The sequence below is a fragment of the Poromitra crassiceps genome (genome assembly GCF_964638095.1).
Source record: "Poromitra crassiceps genome assembly, chromosome: 6".
Lineage (NCBI taxonomy): Eukaryota > Metazoa > Chordata > Actinopteri > Beryciformes > Melamphaidae > Poromitra > Poromitra crassiceps.
In genome coordinates, this window is record NC_139627.1 from 44,609,121 (window position 1) to 44,627,323 (window position 18,203).

Here is an 18,203-nt window from a genome sequence, read left to right on the forward strand (position 1 = left end):
TGAAATGCATTGGAGGTAATGGAGCCCCCACAGGAGATCAAACGGCGATATTTTGCCCTGGCAACGAAAAAAAGAGAGAGATGGGTCTTTGATAGCGGTTGATTGTGTTCACTTTGATTAATCGCTGATGAAAATTGATGGCGCGTCTGTGTCTAAAGAGCTGCTCTTTAGGCTGCTGCTTTGTTGTGGTGTCTGTTCAGCCACATGAGTGAGCCCTGATATTAACTTGTCCGTTTGCAAAGCTCCAAAACCAACTCCCACCTGAGGCACAGGACAATAGAGAAATAATGAGTTGTAAAAGTTCATGCTGTTTTTTTTTTAACATGTAACTAACATGTAGTTCAATTACTAGTTTAACTACAGTTTGCAGTAGTTGGGGGGTAGTCTAACTACGTTCAAATCTCAGTAACTATTTCAGTAGTGAACTTGGGGGCATGTGGTTTAGGGAGTTTTTAGTCTCGCTTGCAAGACTATCTCTGTTTCGTGCTGTACCCGCACAGGAGAGTCTGGCTGGTGTTACTCTCACTCTGGTGTAGCGGGGAAAAAGGCTCTGTTATCTTTACAACCATCCACCGAAAGTACCAAGCAGGCCTGCTTTATTACACAATCCACATCTTCGTCAAAACTTGCCATTTTCAGCGTGTAGCAATGCTAGCTAGTGTCGTTTCACAGCGGCGGAGGCATTTTTGAGAGTGACTGAAATGGTCGGAGCCAATGGCAAAGCTTAGACTCACGGCCTGCTTCCAGCCAGTCAGTTTATTGTTTATTACAAACTACATTATTCATAGTATTCTCATGACTTCTTCACACACACATTCCTACTGTACCTGGAAGCTGACCAGTACCACAGTCTGATCTGCTGGCCAGTGGCCACTGAGCAGCTCCACTGGAGTTAAGGGCCTTGCTCAAAGGCACCTGTAATGATCACTACTGAGGTGTACAGTATATATGATGACGTATATATGATCTGCCCTGGTGCAGTTGAGCTTACCGTTGCCCTGGGGATGCCTGCTTTTGATACTGCTCTCTTTACTAAGTCTCTGTATAACTGCCAGCGCCGCGCATGAACTATGCTGCAACGCCGATCTGCCTTTGATAAAACTACAGCTGAAGAAGTGAGTTCGTCTGTTGCTCATCCTTTCTTCTCTAACTACCACCGGAGAGCCTCTACAAATAATAGCAATAATAGTAATAGTAGTTTATTTGTCATTGCATAATAAAATCATACAGCGAAATTGCAGTTGCAAACTCCCCTTTGTGCAAACATACAGTACAACCAGACAATTCACCAACGATTGATTCACCAGACCCCACAGTAGATAGACTTAATAATAAATAGGGTAGTAATGGTAGTAATAGTAGTAAATAACTATATGCAATATAAATCTATATATATATTCATATATACATATATACACACATATGACAGCAGCATAATACTTTATACTTTATAATTTGGGAAGTGATTGTGATTTATTGAGTATTGTGACGGCCCTTGGGAAGAAGGAGTTATGGAATCTGGAAGTGCGAGTTTTTAAGAGATAAGATAAGATAATCCTTTATTCGTCCCACAAGGGGAAATTTCAGTGCTACAGCAGCAAGTGGACAGGGTTAAAAAAGAGACAGCCACATAATACCACATACAGTCAACAGTAAAAACAGTATATAGCAAGTAGTACACAAGTAAAAATTGCATAAAAAAAAAGTAGTAGTAGGAGCAATTTAAAACCAAGAATGTACAGAATTAAAAAGTCTGACAGCCGCTGGGAGGAAAGAACTCCCTCACACACTTTTGTTAGTGTCCTGTAGCGCCTTCCGGAGGGTAGGGGAGTGAACAGGTGGTAACCGCCGCCGGGGTGAGTAATCACTAAAGTCCTCAGTGCACGGTGATAATGAGGGAGGGGCAAGTGCTGTTGTTTCACTTTCCCCACCCATATCTATCCTGCTGGGCCCAGGGATTGAACGGATGACCTTCCAGTCACAAGCTCGCTTCTCTCATCTTTAGGCCACCACTGAAATGGGGAACAGTGTTAACGTGTTGAACTCGACCCCTAAAGTAACAAATTGTCAAGACTGATTTACGCTACTTTTAAGGCTGAAAAGGGTCAAAAGGGACCCCAATATATTGTGGAGCTTCTGTCCTCTTACGAGCTTCCACGTAGCCTGAGCTCCTCAGGTGGGGCTCTCCTAAAGGTCCCTAGGTCACGCCTAGCAACTAAGGGCGATCGGGCCTTCGCTGTCCGAGCTCCTAGACTCTGGAATGCCCTACCTGTGGCTATACGACAAGCTGATTCTGTATCAACTTTTAAATCTCTTTTAAAAATACACCTGTTCAGAAAAGCCTTTCTGTAATTATTTTATCTATGCTGCATTATCTATTGTCTCTCGTTTTACATACTTGTTTAATATTGTTTTTTTCTCTTTTAGCTCTTTCCATCTGCTACTGTGCTCTTTTAAATTGTGGGATTTCTCTTAATTATTTTTTTTCTGTCATTTGTTCCAATTTTGTAAAGCACCTTGTAAGTTGTGTTTGGAAAAGTGCTATATAAATAAAGTTGTTATTATTATTATTATTATAAATAAAGTTATTACTCATTAGTCTAACCAAAGAGATCCAATGATCACAGTGTAAACCCCCCTCCCTCTGCTAAGAGCAGGGACTTGTTATTTCTATGCAAATTAGCATGTGAAGTCTCAAAAGGTGTGTGAAGTCGGACCATCGGGATGGGTACATTTTTCATGGGGGGGGAAACCTCGCTTCCAACGCAACAATCTGCAGAGATCCCACTGCTGGCAGCTTCTTGGGAGTATATATTCTATGACAGTATTTGAACAATGCGCCCAACTCCTTTTTACACACTACTATACAACATCATGTCAAGATACACCAATAGCATACTGCTAACCTGACCGACAGTTATGGGCCAAAAAGAAAGGCAATAAGCAAGAACGATGGCTGAGACGCAACGCAGGAAGAAAACGGAATGATTGTTTTGTGTCGCCCGCTTCATTTTCACACAAACAGCATCTCTACTCGTTTGTTGACATTTCCCAACAAGTGTTGTTCTATTGTCACACGGAAAAGTCCTCCAAAAACAATGTCAATCTTTGTCTGGCCGCATTATGTTGATGCCTCTTTGCGTCCACACATGATGGCACACTGACACATGTGAGCTGACACCATTTGTGTTTTTCACCAACACAAATTGATTGCCACCTATTACCTTTCAAGTGTGGGGTGATGCAGGGGCACTGCAAGGCCTTATTGCCCCATACGAGCAGGCCTGTAATATCAATTTGTTCTCTATGAGCGCTGCTAGTGCAGCTCAAAGAGGCGCCTGACATCTGAGGCTCTCTGATAGAGGCGACCGCGATGCTTAGTGGGGAAAATTATCTCCCTGTAGGCTTCAATTACATCAAAGACGAGCTGGAATCATATTAAATCCTGCCCAAACCCCCCCCCCCTAGCACTGTGCAGAAAGACAGCTTTTGTTTGACATTGGAAATAGATGAATGGCTAAAGTGGAGGCCTACTCAAGAGTCCATCAGGAACACTCAAACACAAAATAAGATTTGTTTGCGGAGTGTAAAAATAATGGCTCCAGCCGTCGACTTGAAGCTGCTGAGATGTGGCCCGGCGGACGCCGGATTCACCCATCATGACCGACATGAAGAGGGGGAGAGGGAGAGGGAGAGGGGGGGGAGAGAGGGAGAGGGAGAGGGGGGGAGAGGCGAGGGGGGGGGGGGAGGCGAGGGGCTACAAAGGAATTTGCTCAGCAAACTCCCTGTGGTCAATTTGTTGGCAACGTTGATAACGGTCCCACGATGCACCATTATTTGTGACCACCACGCTAACTTCAGTCAAGACGACCGATCTGCTGGAGCCAGGACAGAGAAAAATATCCAAATTGAAAAGACAAAGCTTGTTAAGTCTAGTCTGGGCTATTCACACAAAAGATTATCAAGCGCAAACCTCTGTATGTTCACAAGTCTTATAGGAGTCTTTTATACCGGACACAACAAAGGCCGAAAAAAAAGGCCCTTTCTTGTATAATGAAGACTCAAGTTCCTCAGAGGCGAGGGAGGGTGAGAACCCAAAGCAATGTCTCATCTTCCCAGTGTTTGAAGAACGGATTGTTTTTGGTGTGTGTGTGCGTGTGTGTGTGTGTGTGTGTCTGTGTCTGTGTGTGTGTGTGTGTGTGTGTGTGTGTGTGTGAAACTGTGTTCCAGAGTGAGTGCCTCTACGGAATGCACTGCATCATTTTCTGGGTCAGTCTTTTTTAATCACAGAGAGCTTGACGCTCGTATCACTGCCTGTTGCAAAGTGTTCTATATTCTCAGACATGTCTGGGGAAACTTGAAGTGGCTTCAAGCTTCAAGTAGAAACTACTACAATACTTGACACACACTTAATAGACAACTGATGATGGCCCTTATACAGTACATGGTCATCGTGTCCACTTTCACGGTAAAAGGGTTATGTGATTTTTTTTCAGGTAAAATCGTGGGAACTCGCTTGGGAACCTGGTTTGCAGAAAAATCGCAGGAATTTAAAAAAATTGCAATGCCCCACAAATACCAGGAGACTCCTTAACATATACAAATAGTGTAGGAGCTGTACTGTACCGCACTGCAGCTGCTACCATCATGTATGACTAATGTTCAACAGTATGTTTAATTAGGTATATGCTACTTGCACCTAACAGAATGTTATTATGTTTAATTATGTTTATGTTTATGTTCATGCCATTTGCACATATGTGCAGTGAATACGCCACTGTCTGTGGCGTGTCTACTGGTTTATTGCCTCTTGTTTCTTATTTATTTTTATTTTTTGCACTATGTTGTAACGGAGTCTACAGCACAAGAATTTCACACGTGATACTTGTACTACGGAGTGACAATAAGAATCTTGAAATCTTGAATCTTGAAAATCTTGAAATCTTGAATATTGTGGAGATTGGTTGAATTTGCATTCATTATTGAGATCGCAAAATCATAATTTCCTGGAGGGACTGGTTTATGTCTACTAAGCAATGATGCAGTGAAACAAGACAGTACACTGTGGCTTCCCTGCAGTCTTTAGCTATGAGTATAGCCAGAGATGGGAAGTAACTAAGTACAAATACTTTGTTACTGTACTTAAGTAGGATTTTCAGGTATCTGTACTTTACTGAGTATTTATTTTCCTGACCACTTTGTACTTTTACTCCCTACATTTTAACAGAAATATCTGTACTGTGTCTACTACTCCTTACATTTTCAAAACAGGCTAGCTAGGTACTTTAGTTTTAATGCACATCCAAAACATTGTTGATCTTGAAGAAGGCCGGAGGGCCGAAACGTCATACAATTAATATGGAGTCAGAGTGTGCGACACTTTACTTCCAGTGGTCGGCACCTCACCACAGCTTTTGGTGTGCGTTAGTTTTCCTTTTATGCACCTCCAAAACAAGACACGGAGTCTAAATAAGGTGTGGCGGATGATGTCAAGTCAAGTCAAGTCAAGTTTATTTGTATAGCACATTTCATACACAAGGGCAATTCAAAGTGCTTCACATAAAATGGTTGACACAAGAAAATAAAAGAATAAAAGAAGAGAATAAAATAGGCATTTAAAAACATCACAACAGAACTTTAAGAAAGAGCATAAAAAGTGCATTAAGCGACAGGTGCAGCAGTTACAAAAAGAGCTAAAAACTGACAGAGGACTCATTGGGTTTACATAATAGATTAAATCCCCTGACATCATGATAAGAAACATGATTACACACACATGATTGGAAAAATGTCCATAACCTTTATAATAGTTGGACTCGAGCCTTTAGAGGCCACATATCGCACACATGTCACAAATAAATCAGTGATGTCGCTCGAGCAATTGCGATGTCATCAGTGATGTCATCAGTGAGTGATGTCATCAGTGATGTCACTCGAGCAATTGTATGTCATCAGTGAGTGATGTCTTCAGTGATGCCACTCGAGCAATTGTGATGTCATCAGTGAGTGATGTCATCAGTCATAATGTTATGCTCTTACAATGGCATGATGTAATAATGTTATGATGCCATAATGTCATAATTTTATGATGTCATAATGTCCAACCCACACTCATTCCCTTCATAATGCCTTCTGTTTGAGAGTGACACATCTGAAGGAATGGCTGCTCGAGCAGGACATGAGGACAGGCGGCTCGACCATGCCGTCGGTGCAGGAGACCCGGACAGACTGAGGAGCCTGCTGCAGGAAGACCCATTCAGAAGGCAGATCAATGAGCAGTGTTTGTTTAGGAGTGGGTGGTGGTGGACCCCTCTGGGGCTCACAGCCTTGCGGGGTCATGCTGCCTGTGTGGACTACCTGGTCACCCAGGGAGCACAGGTGGACCTAGCTGATGAGGATGACTGGACGCCTCTCTTCTGTGCCGTGTGCAGCGGTCACCTGGACTGCGTCCGGATCCTCCTGGAAGCCGGGGCCGACCCCAACATCAGGTGCCGTGCTGCCGTTCCTGTTGACATAGACACCGATCACACATGCTGGAGGTCTCCTCTCTACATCAGTGCTGAATACAACCACCTGGACTGCTTCCGCCTGCTGCTCCAGGCCGCTGGCCTTCTGACCCGTGACGTGGCTTCCCTCCTGCTGGAGGTGGTGCTGCATCACAGGTGCGACATGGCTTTCATCCAGCTGCTCCTGGACCACGGCGCTGACCCGGCCTTGGTGAGGGAGCAGGCACATCTGGAGGAGAATGCGGATCCCGAGGCGCTCAGGGTCTTTCTGGAGGCCAAGAGATGTCCTCGCAGTCTGGCCCACGTGTGTCGGATCCGGATCCACCAAGCGCTGGGCACACATCGCCTGAACCAAGTCCACTCCCTACCACTAACACAAGTGATGAAGGAATTCGTGCTCCGCCAAAACTGACTTGAAAGACTGTCAGTTTATTTATTTTCATTTCCTAGATTTAGTTCTTCAGTGACTGTGTTTCAAACAAATCCAGGACCAGAGATTAAATACCATCAGCATACACCACCTGTAGCCAATCCTATACTACTATAATTGGAGAGCGATAATTGGAGTGTGTCCGTGTGTGCTCGATTCATCATCTCGAGTCCCGAACCCAGAATTGAATTGGATTATGTTTGTCTTGATATGACGTGAGGTTCAGCTTTGCACAGAAACAGCCGGTAGAAATACTTTTTAGTCATTAGTAATTTTTTACTTTTACTTGAGTAAACAAGATGAATCAGTACTTCTACTTTTACCAGTCTTTTTCTAGACAAGTAATTGTACTTCTACTTAAGTAAAGAATGTGTGTACTTTTCCCATCTCTGGGTACAGAAAGTTAGGCTACTAGGTGTGCAGTTTGTGAACGAAGTGTTAGCTTCACACATGGGCACACTGATGATCACAATTGTTCGAGGGACATCACTGATGACATCATCACCGATGATTCACAATTGCTCGAGTGACATCACTGCTGACAATCATCACATCAGTCACTGTTTAGATTAGGGTTAGGGTTAGGGTTAGCAGGCAAAGCAAGGACAGTGGGTGAACTGGGAGAGTGTAGAGAAGAGAAAGTTGAAGTGGAGAGAGTTGTGGAGCATGGAGGCCAGCAGAATTAGATTTATTCTAGGGGCTACTTATGATGTGCTGCCATCTCCCCAGAACTTAAATCAGTGGTTGGGCGAGGATGGTGCCTGCCCGTTGTGTTCTAGATGTACATTGAGGCATATACTGTCAGGGTGTAAGGTCAGTCTCTCCCAGGGGCGATACACCTGGCGTCACAACCAGGTGTTGAAATGTTTGGCAGCTGCAGTTGAGGAAAAGCGGCTAGAAGTAAATTCTCTAGTTGCTAGCAAAGAGACTAGACAGATCAAATTTGTACGTGAGGGAGAAAAGATTAGACCAATTAAGGTCAGGCACAAGTTAGGGCAGCTAAGTGTAGGTGGAGCCTGGGAAATGAGGGTTGACTTGAATGAACAGCTAGTCATCCCAGCATATATAGTTAGCACCCGGCTACGTCCGGACTTGTTACTGTGGTCTGAGGTAGAGAAGAGAGTTTATTTTATCGAACTCACAGTCCCGTGGGAAGATCGAGTTGAGGAGGCTTATGAGCGCAAGAAAGCTAGGTATGCTGAAATGGCAGCAGAGGCAGAGCAGCGAGGTTGGAGGGCTCGAGTGCGGCCTGTAGAGGTGGGCTGCCGTGGTTTTGTGGCAAAGTCCGTTATTGCCTTACTAACTGAGTTGGGCATTCGGGGACGGAGCCTGAAACTTGCGGTTAGCAACATGTCTCAGGCAGCAGAACGAGCAAGTGAATGGCTGTGGATAAGGAGGAAACATGCTAGCTGGGGAGCTCGCTAAGGTCAGATTGATTGTTTGTTGTTGGTCATGATTAACGGTCCGCATCAACAGGGCTGAATCATTGACGGTGGTGGTGTAGTTAGGGATTGTGTGTTGTTGGTCATGATTAACGGTCCGCATCAACAGGGCTGAATCATTGACAGTGGTGGTGTAGTTAGGGATTGTTTGTTGTTGGTCATGATTAACGGTCCGCATCAACAGGGCTGAATCATTGACAGTGGTGGTGTAGTCAGGAATGTCATCCCGAACCGACCTGAGGCCTGTACTACGAAGCTAGTTTAATGCCTTATCCGAGTAAGTTTGAGTTTAAACCTGGTTTAGCCGTACTACAAAGCAAGTTAACTTTCAATCACCATGGCAACTGACGCTGCAAAGCTAACCTGGTCGCGACCAGGTTAGCTTCAGAGGATAAGATCAAAATCCATGAGAGACCCATATAATCGGCTCTCTGGAGTCACTCACCATTCATAAGATCGCCATATGAAAAATAGATTGCAGTCAACTGAGAATAGAACAAGCAAAACATTCGTGGCTCTGTAGGCTACATAATTAAATTAAGCCTACTTACCACTTTATGTCTTAACAGCTCAACGATGCGTGGAGAAATATGATCACTATTAATCACCGCGGCGCATATCATGAATGGACCCTCAAATGGAGTGAGGGTGATATTCTCCTACATGCCAGAAAAGCCTATACATATAATATAGATATGGGATAAATATGGGATAGCCCCAATACTAAATATGCAGGCTATTCTTGCATCTTTCAGCTGGAACTGTGTCCTGTAGGCTGTATGCCAATATATGAGCAAAAATAGGCTAGTTTTTATCAATGATAACTATGCCCGCATCGTCTCAATTCAGTTCAGCAGTTTTCTCTTTTATAGTAGGCTATTAGGCTTTATACTAGGCTATTTTATATATGAATTATTCGATCAGTGCAACCACACACATGAGTGATAGAGATCATTATTCATTGAGCATGCGTTTCTAAATCTATGGTCTAAATAGGCTTACAGATTGTGGAAATGTATAGACTGAGATTACACATTTACATTTGTTGCTGCTGTATCAATGCAGCTGTATCAGACAGAAATCGCTGATCAAAGTAAATCAAATGACTGATGTGAATACAAGCTGCTGCTTTAGACAGCCCTTCAGCAGACTATCCAACGCGGATTTTCATTCTGACATTAAATCGCGGATACATTAAATATTCGCTAAAACTCTGATCATGCACTGCGCTTCCATTCAACGAGGAAATGGGTGTGGAAATGGGTGTGGGCGTGGATCAACTCAGCTGTTCATAATGTGATTGGCTAGCGCACCTCTTTCGCGTGGACGCGCGCCTGTGCACGAGCGAAAAACGTGCGCGTGCACAGGCAGATCCCAGGTCCACTTACCTAGTAGAAAACAAGCGTCGTAGTATCAGTTAACTAGATAGCTTTGATCCTGTTCAGTCAAACCAGATCAAAGGGACTTATCGCGGATCTGTTAAACTAGCTTCGTAGTACAGGCCTCTGGATAGCTAGGCTTAGATAGTGAGGTAATATGCAGTTGTGCGGTGGTAGCATGGAGGGGGGTGTTTCCAGGACGCTGGATTACACCGTTAAGCCTTCTTGAGGTGTCGTGGGCCTAACTTAACGAAACGTCGGTGAAGGAAGGTGCCCACTTGAAAACCCCAATGACATGCTTCATACTGCTGTTGGCTAGGGTAGGTAACTGGTGATTTGTGTCTTGTTTATTAGTTTGTTGGGCTTCTAAATGTGTTTTTCCTTGGATTTTGGCACAAGGGATAGTAACATCTTGTCCTGTGTATTAATTAAGATTAGGGATGGACAATAATCGAAAATCGATAATTGATCGTTAAGGAATCATGTCGATCATGTGGAATTTTGATTAAAAAAAATTATCAAATAGATGTGCTTAAAGAATGGATTTCACTACGTGGTCGAAACCAGGTGAGGGCGCAATCTAACTAGTTTTAGGAGACCGAAAATGGAACAGCTCCGGTGTTGGGGCTCTGGGGGTGACTGAGCCTGCCGAGCCTGGTGAATCAGCACCATAGATCAGTACTCCGCAGCCAGCCACTAACACGGAAATGAAGAGAACAAAGTGGAGTTTTTTTTTGGACCATTTCCGATTGCGATGCCGTGTATAAGTACAACACGGCCACGACGCCAATGATCCACCACTTGAACAGCGTACATCCAAGCCTGGTTAACGATGAAGCCTCGTCCTGTCAGCCTAGCATCACTTCAGTGTTAGCGGCGAGCAGATGTGATGGCCCCCGTGCAGAAAAGATCACACAGGCGATCTGTAACCTCGTCAAGAAGGATATGCTGCTCACATGGGCAACAGTTTTCAAAAGCTGATCAATGTGATTGAGCCAGGGTATATAACATCCCCTCACAAAGCACCATTACCAGGCGTAATTACCAGGTATTTTCTGCCATAGGCACTTTGTAAAAAATATATATATATATATATATAATATATATGGGGGATTCTCTATTCTAGTCCGAGCAGATGCCCTCTCACCGCAAGAAGAGAGGCATCTTAGCGCGGAGTCATTACGCCAAAGAACTAGTCGCCATGCTGCCATGCCATCAGAATTAGTTGCCATACCGTCCCATGCCATAGATCTTATCGCTCTGCCATACTTGAATAAAGCTTGCTTGTTAAAACTCTACCCTCTGGTCTCTCATGATTGAAATGGTGGTCTCGACCTAGTTTCAAGATGAAGACCAGACACGCTGCCTCGCACTACGCGCAATCCTAGTGACCTCACCCACCTCATGTAATCCTAGTGTGACGAGCACAAGTGTAATCCCAGCGTGACGTCCGCGTGACGCACTTGCCTATATGACGCCGATAATGTCGTCAGTGCCGAGGCTATGACGTAGCAGTATTCATAGCCATGCTCTGTGGGTCATCGTCCTCTTTCCCTGATCTTCTGGTCGCGGTACCCGAGCTGATCGCATCCCATTCTCTGAAAGCTGCGTTTCGACCCACCCACCTCCCCAGGCCATCACCAATGTCTTGACTCCTGAAGAATCCCCTATGGGGGGGGATTCTCTATTCTAGTCCGAGCAGATGCCCTCTCTCACCGCAAGAAGAGAGGCATCTTAGCGCGGAGTCATTACGCCATATAGCCGCAAGCGGCAATACCAGGGGTTCAATCCTATTGCCCCGAAATGGGCTTGAATATCTGTCATATCTGTCATTGGGCCAAATTTCAGGGATTGGCCCAGTGGTATGGATGGTTAAAAAACAGGAAATGAGGTGTTTGTAATATCGCCAAACTTTGGTAGATTGGTGTCATTTTTTGTTTCTGAGTAGTCAGGAAGAAGGAGGAGGAGGAGGAGGAGAAGAAGAAGAATTCACTCACTCACCATGTGGTGTTTATGGGATCATGTCTATGTTCCCCGGGTTCTATATTCCCCGTTTTTCACTAACCTCTCCCAGCCCCCACGCCAAACCTAACCTCCCCCCATGCCTAAACCTAACCTCCCCCAGACCCTAACCCAAAACCTAACCTCTCCCACCCCCACGCCTAAACCTAAGGTCGGCATTGCGGGTGGTCGGCATAGCGGGTGGACACCATTTGGGAAAAACGGGGAACATAGGACCCGGGGAACATAGGACCCGGGGAACATAGGGATGACCCCGTGTTTATCATATAGTGAACTATACGGGGAACGAATGAGTTTCAGACACTACACAGATTTCTTTTCTGAAGATCATTGAGTCACAAGATGTGCAGGGTAGTCATGTGACGTAAGCAATCCGCGGCCACTATCATATAAACCAACCGAGCTCTCCAGCAGATTGAGATGTCCACAGGTAGTATTGATGTTGCATGTTTTGACTGATAAATCCTAAATAAATTGTTGAAATTCTAATTGTGTGCATGTGTGGTTTTGTCAACTATGGTGCTGTCTAATAGCAAGCTGTGCTGGTCAAGTAGCCTAGCTCACAAGCTTGTTAGCTCGCGAGCTAGCGACTTTCTTCTTCTCCTTCGGTAAAGACAACCGCATTGCATTGTGGTACTGTATACCGGCGAAAACAAAACGGCGAACACACTAAATAGTCCACTATTTCCCGATTCCGAACAGGACTAATGATGTCAGACATTATGACATCATCAGTGATGTCATAAATCCTTCCTTCCCTGCAGAGGCTATAAGTAGGACCTGTGATAGCCCACAACATTGACAAATTAGCACCAGGAGCAACGATGATGCACTTTGGCCAGCACATTTCTTCCCAAAGCGCCCTGATCCCGGACTGGACCAACCAGGAGGTCAGCACCGGCACCACCATCATGGCGGTGGAGTATGATGGAGGAGTGGTGCTTGGTGCGGACTCCCGCACCACGACCGGAGCCTATATAGCCAACAGAGTGACGGACAAACTGACCCCCATCCATGAGCGCATCTTCTGCTGCCGGTCGGGCTCTGCTGCCGACACTCAGGCCATCGCTGACATGGTGGCCTACCAGCTGGGCTTCCACAGCATCGAGCTGGACCGCCCTCCTCTGGTGGAGACGGCTGCGACGCTGTTCCGCTCCACCTGCTACCGCTACAGGGAGGAGCTGAGTGCAGGCATCATCGTGGCTGGCTGGGACCGCAGAGGAGGAGGCCAGGTGTTCTGCGTGCCCCTAGGCGGCATGCTGGTGAGGCAGCCGGTGTCAGTGGGAGGCAGTGGCAGCACCTACATCTACGGCTTCATGGACTCAAAGTACAAAGCGGGCCTGGACAAGGAGCAGTGCCTGGAGCTGACCGCCACCGCCCTGTCTCTGGCCATGGAGAGAGACGGCTCCAGCGGGGGAGTGGTGAGACTGGCGTCCATCTCTGAGGACGGTGTGGAGAGACGCTGCATCCTGGTCGACCAGCTGCCCAAGTTCTCTACACATTGAACACACACTCTTAGCTGTCTATCGTGTTCGATGATGGGAACACATTCACATACACATTGAACACACACCTACACACACACACACACACAGAAACTACAAAGGGATCCAGGCTTTGTGTTTATTCTTATTCTTGTCAATTTTCATGTTGGAATAAACCTATATACCTATGTGTGTGTGTCTGTGTGTGTGTGTGTGTGTGTCTATTTTGTAATCTTCAACTTTTTTTTATTCCTTTGCCCAAACGTTATCGAATACGTTTCTGATCCGTCCTGTCACAATAAAAGCCTGTGGCCAGGGATCAGCAGGGGGAACTGTATCTCTTGCCATTACAGGTTTTATGATCCTACACTTCTCTTACCGTGCAGAACAGACACATACTGTATCACCAAACGTGCTCTCAACACGACTACACTACTTTTCCCCACTCAGAGATATAACCTGGCAAATCACACTTCAGATAACTCATGGGCGCTGGCTCGTTCGGTCCGAGGCTGCTGATATTGTCTCTGTGAGAATGTAGTGTGAGGCCATTTTGGCAGCCCTGTCATACAGTAAACACTAACCTCAATGAGGTCACACTATCATACGGCCCTGTCATACAGAAAACACTAACCTCAATGAGGTCACACTATCATACGGCCCTGTCATACAGAAAACACTAACCTCGATGAGGTCACAAGGTTGGGCCAGTTATTCCAGCTAGTCCCGTGCCAGACGAAATAGACGCTGCGTCTTTTTGTATGTATGCTCGTGAGTGCCTGCATTCCCTGCAGAGGCACAGCCTACTTACTCCCTAGTCTGCCACAGAATCGGCATCATAGTTGTCTGTCAATTATGCAATTACCATCTCACATGTCTGAAAACGATGACGTAGCAATATGCTATTATGGCAAGCAGCACGTGAAGGTATCAGAATGCAGGATATATACACAATGTACAAAATATTAGGGACATCTTCCTGATATTGTGAGCATACAATACAGAAGCATAAACACAACCAGTCACCCTGTATATCCCATCACATAAATACATATACAGTATATACAGTAATCACAAACTAGGTCAAGTCTGGATCTATACAAGGTCAACGGGGCAGTTTGTTTAGGGCAGCTATGGCCAAAGCTAAGGGTCAAAGCTTTTGGCAAAGCGTGCTCTTCTCCATTTCAGTGTCCTGTAGTACAGTGTCCTGTAGTACAGTGTCCTGTAGGACACTCAGTGTCCTGTAGTACAGTGTCCTCTGTCCTGTAGTACAGTGTCCTGTAGTACAGTGTCCTGTAGGACACTCAGTGTCCTGTAGTACAGTGTCCTGTGTCCTGTAGTACAGTGTCCTGTAGCACACTCAGTGTCCTGTAGTACAGTGTCCTGTAGTACAGTGTCCTGTGTCCTGTAGTACAGTGTCCTGTAGTACAGTGTCCTGTAGGACACTCAGTGTCCTGTAGTACAGTGTCCTGTAGGACACTCAGTGTCCTGTAGTACAGTGTCCTGTAGTAGTGTCCTGTAGTACAGTGTCGTGTAGTACAGTGTCCTGTAGTACAGTGTCCTGTAGTAGTGTCCTGTAGTACAGTGTCGTGTAGTACAGTGTCCTGTAGTACAGTGTCCTGTAGTACAGTGTCCTGTAGTACAGTGTCCTGTAGTAGTGTCCTGTAGTACAGTGTCGTGTAGTACAGTGTCCTGTAGTACAGTGTCCTGTAGTAGTGTCGTGTAGTACAGTGTCCTGTAGTACAGTGTCCTGTAGTACAGTGTCGTGTAGTACAGTCAGTGTCCTGTAGTACAGTGTCGTGTAGTACAGTGTCCTGTAGTACAGTCAGTGTCCTGTAGTACAGTGTCCTGCGGCCTGATGGCAGCAGTGTGAAGTGAGGACTGAGTGGGTGATCGCTGTTGTTCACTATTGTGAGTGTAAGGCTTTATCATTCATGTCTGACAGATTGGTGGGGGAGTGCATGATCTTCTGTGCTCATGGTAAGTTTACAATCTATTCTGATTGTTCACGAACATTGTAGGTGTCATGTAAAGCCGTTGCCCACTGCCACTGTTCACTCTGATCATTACAACCATCACATTCATTTGGCCAAGAACTACAAGAGACAGATGTCAATTCTGGCATGCAGGTCAAGCGAATGGCTCTCCTTCCCCATACCGTACCTTCTCTGAGCCGATGATGACCACATGACATCGGGGGGAATGTTCAGGAAAAACGCGTCATGACCAGTGTTGTTGTGGAGCAGGCCTGGTAGGGAAAACACCTCACGCCCGTCAGGCTGCTCCCAGTGTGTGAGCCCACACTTCCCTGGCTCGCTCCCCCTGGGAGATGAGCCAATGGCTGTTCCCTGTCTCGCCTCATTAAGAGCCGATGCCGTGACAGAGATGAGGAGGATCTATGGTGCTCTCGTTCACGTCCACCATCTCGCAAGTCGCACGCGTTTGAACTTCGCCGTCCTCGTCAAGCAAACGAATCGTCATCTTTACAGGCATTTTTGGAAGTGTTATCAAAGACCGCAAAGTAGTATGGAATGGAGTTCCAGGTTTTCTCAACATGTCTTCTTTGCTATAACTCATGGGTGAGGTAACATCCCAGAGGGTTCATTGTGACGTGCGCTCATGATGGAGAGGGTGGAAAGTGAGCCATAGGTGTGGCTTTGGAGTAAACGTCTCCATGACTCAAGGCTGGGTGAGTTATATACCGTAGGTGCGGGGCGGATGCATCTGAAAAGCCACATCATGTCATACAGGCGGTCATGATGCTAGCTGGGCGCTAACTGTGCCGTCAACTGATTGATTTGCTGTCACATCATGGTCTGATGTGTCATCATCATAATATGGTCAGGTTTCAATGTGACTGTCATGTAGGCCTAACGAATACAGGGTGGACACGTCTGCAGAATGTAGGCTACTCAACATTCTCCTCAGTGCCAACAATATGTAGCTTATTATCGATACAAAATATGACCAAGAAATGCCAAAGACATCAGCCAGTTATATAAGTGCTACATGGATCAAAATAAAGAGCAGCAGTGCTTCGAGGCTTTGCAGTTGTCTCACAAATCATCAAACACTGCTGGCTCCATGGAGGTCCATTAGATGAATTCAATAACATATAATATAATATATAATATAGCCTAAGTAAAGGTTAAGTCTGATAAGAATGCAGTTATAGGACTAAAGACAAAACAGTTAGCCTACTGTGTAATAACCTACATTTGGCAACAAACTTACCTTATTATATATACTGTATAGCCTACTAAATATGACTGAATTGTCCTAAACTCACACCAAAACAATCTTTTGCCGGTATCTTTCTTTTGCTAGCATTATATATTTAGGCATTTGAGCAAAGACCTCCAAAATGGCCGCCAGAAGGTGTGTTACTTCTAAAAGCCCTCTCTCTATATCTAACCCGAGTAATAAGTACACATGCGTGTAAATGTATTGTATGTATTGTATGGTGTACTGTACGTGCAGCTGTACAAGGGAACAGCATTCAAGGTGTACTGTGAGTATGGAGGAGAAACAGAAGGTAAGCTGATCTAGCCTGAATAGGACAGTATTGGATCCAACAGGTCAAATGATTTGGAATAATGTGATCTGATGAAAACAAGCTTGTTTAGTGCAGTAGTAGGTTCATGTGGGAAAAATGGCTGCCAACTGAAGCAATCTTGGTCAATACTGCATCAATTTCAAATATTTATTTTCACATTACTTAGTTATCTATAAACGGAGCATGTGGGCAATGTTTGTTTGTTCTGTTCTCTGTTTCAAATGTTGTCCCACGGATGATGTCATAGGAGGCATTGTGATGATGTCATCAGTGATGTCATAATACTCCCCGATGATGTCATCAGTGATGTCATAAGACTGATGATGTCATCAGTGATGTCATAAGACTGATGATGTCATCAGTGATGTCATAAGAGCAAAATCATCTTACAGTATGTAGGCACTGATGTAAACTTAAGGGGCGGGCACACACACACACACACACACACACACACCCGCGCGAATGGAAATGTAAGGGCAATAACACTTTGTGAGCCACACACACCAGGCGTGCCAATAGAGCAGGTGAGGCCACGCAGCAGCCGAGCTGCGTATGCGAGCTGCAGGGCGGCCAGCTCGGCGAGCTGCAGTACTTTTTTTTTTTTTAAATAGGGTCCAGTTTGAAAAATACTGAAATTCTCATTGAACTTCTTTTCTCGTAATGATCCATTATTAGTGTTTTCATTAATAATACTTTTAAAATGGTGTTTTATTGTGATAATGACACAATAAATGTAGTCTTCCGTGCAGGCTAAAAGAAGAGCTCCTCAGGCTTGGCTGTAGGAAATCAAAGAAGCGCGCTGTACGCTGTATGCTGTATGAATTCATGGCAAATCCCCGTGGAACTCTTTAGGTCCTTCATGATTAGAAGAAGAGAAACAGAATCTTCTTACATGAAATGGATATTATCACACTCCTCCTTAATTAATTTCAGAGGTGAGGAATTCATAATTCCCTGTGGAATATATGGAGAGCAGGGAAATAGCATGCGAGGAGGGAAACGTCTTTCAATTGAAGTTCCCCCCTAATTATTTACAAATGTGAGTTGGGTTCGAGACGTATCCCAGCTACTAGCCAACAGGCTGACACCGAGCGCTCCCATATACCTGGATGCCGAACCGAACCGGAGCGTAAGATGTTTATTCAAACATCAGACATTCCCGGGCCGGAACTTGGGCAGGACAAAGGATCTGTATACATAAAATGTGGCACCGGACCAAAACAAATGTGGACTGGCTGTGTTCAAGGTGTTTCGTATTATTAATCCAGTGATGAGCCAAGCTTGATTTGCGCTGTTTATTTTCGTCTTCCATATCAGGGTAGTGCGCTTCTCAATAGGAGCCAGATGACTCCAGGTCTTCTGATGTGGTCCAAACATGATGGGA

The 18,203-nt window shown here is 45.2% G+C and overlaps 1 protein-coding gene across 1 annotated transcript; it reads left to right on the forward strand.

Moving 5' to 3' along the window:
- Window positions 1–12,603: 12,603 nt before the first annotated feature.
- psmb6 (proteasome 20S subunit beta 6) lies at window positions 12,604–13,286 on the forward strand (the record flags this gene model as incomplete). Its single annotated transcript, XM_083638646.1, has 1 exon — window positions 12,604–13,286. One exon carries the CDS (start codon window positions 12,604–12,606, stop codon window positions 13,282–13,284), a length of 681 nt encoding a protein of 226 aa, XP_083494772.1. The 3' UTR covers window positions 13,285–13,286.
- Between the last annotated feature and the right edge of the window lie 4,917 nt (window positions 13,287–18,203).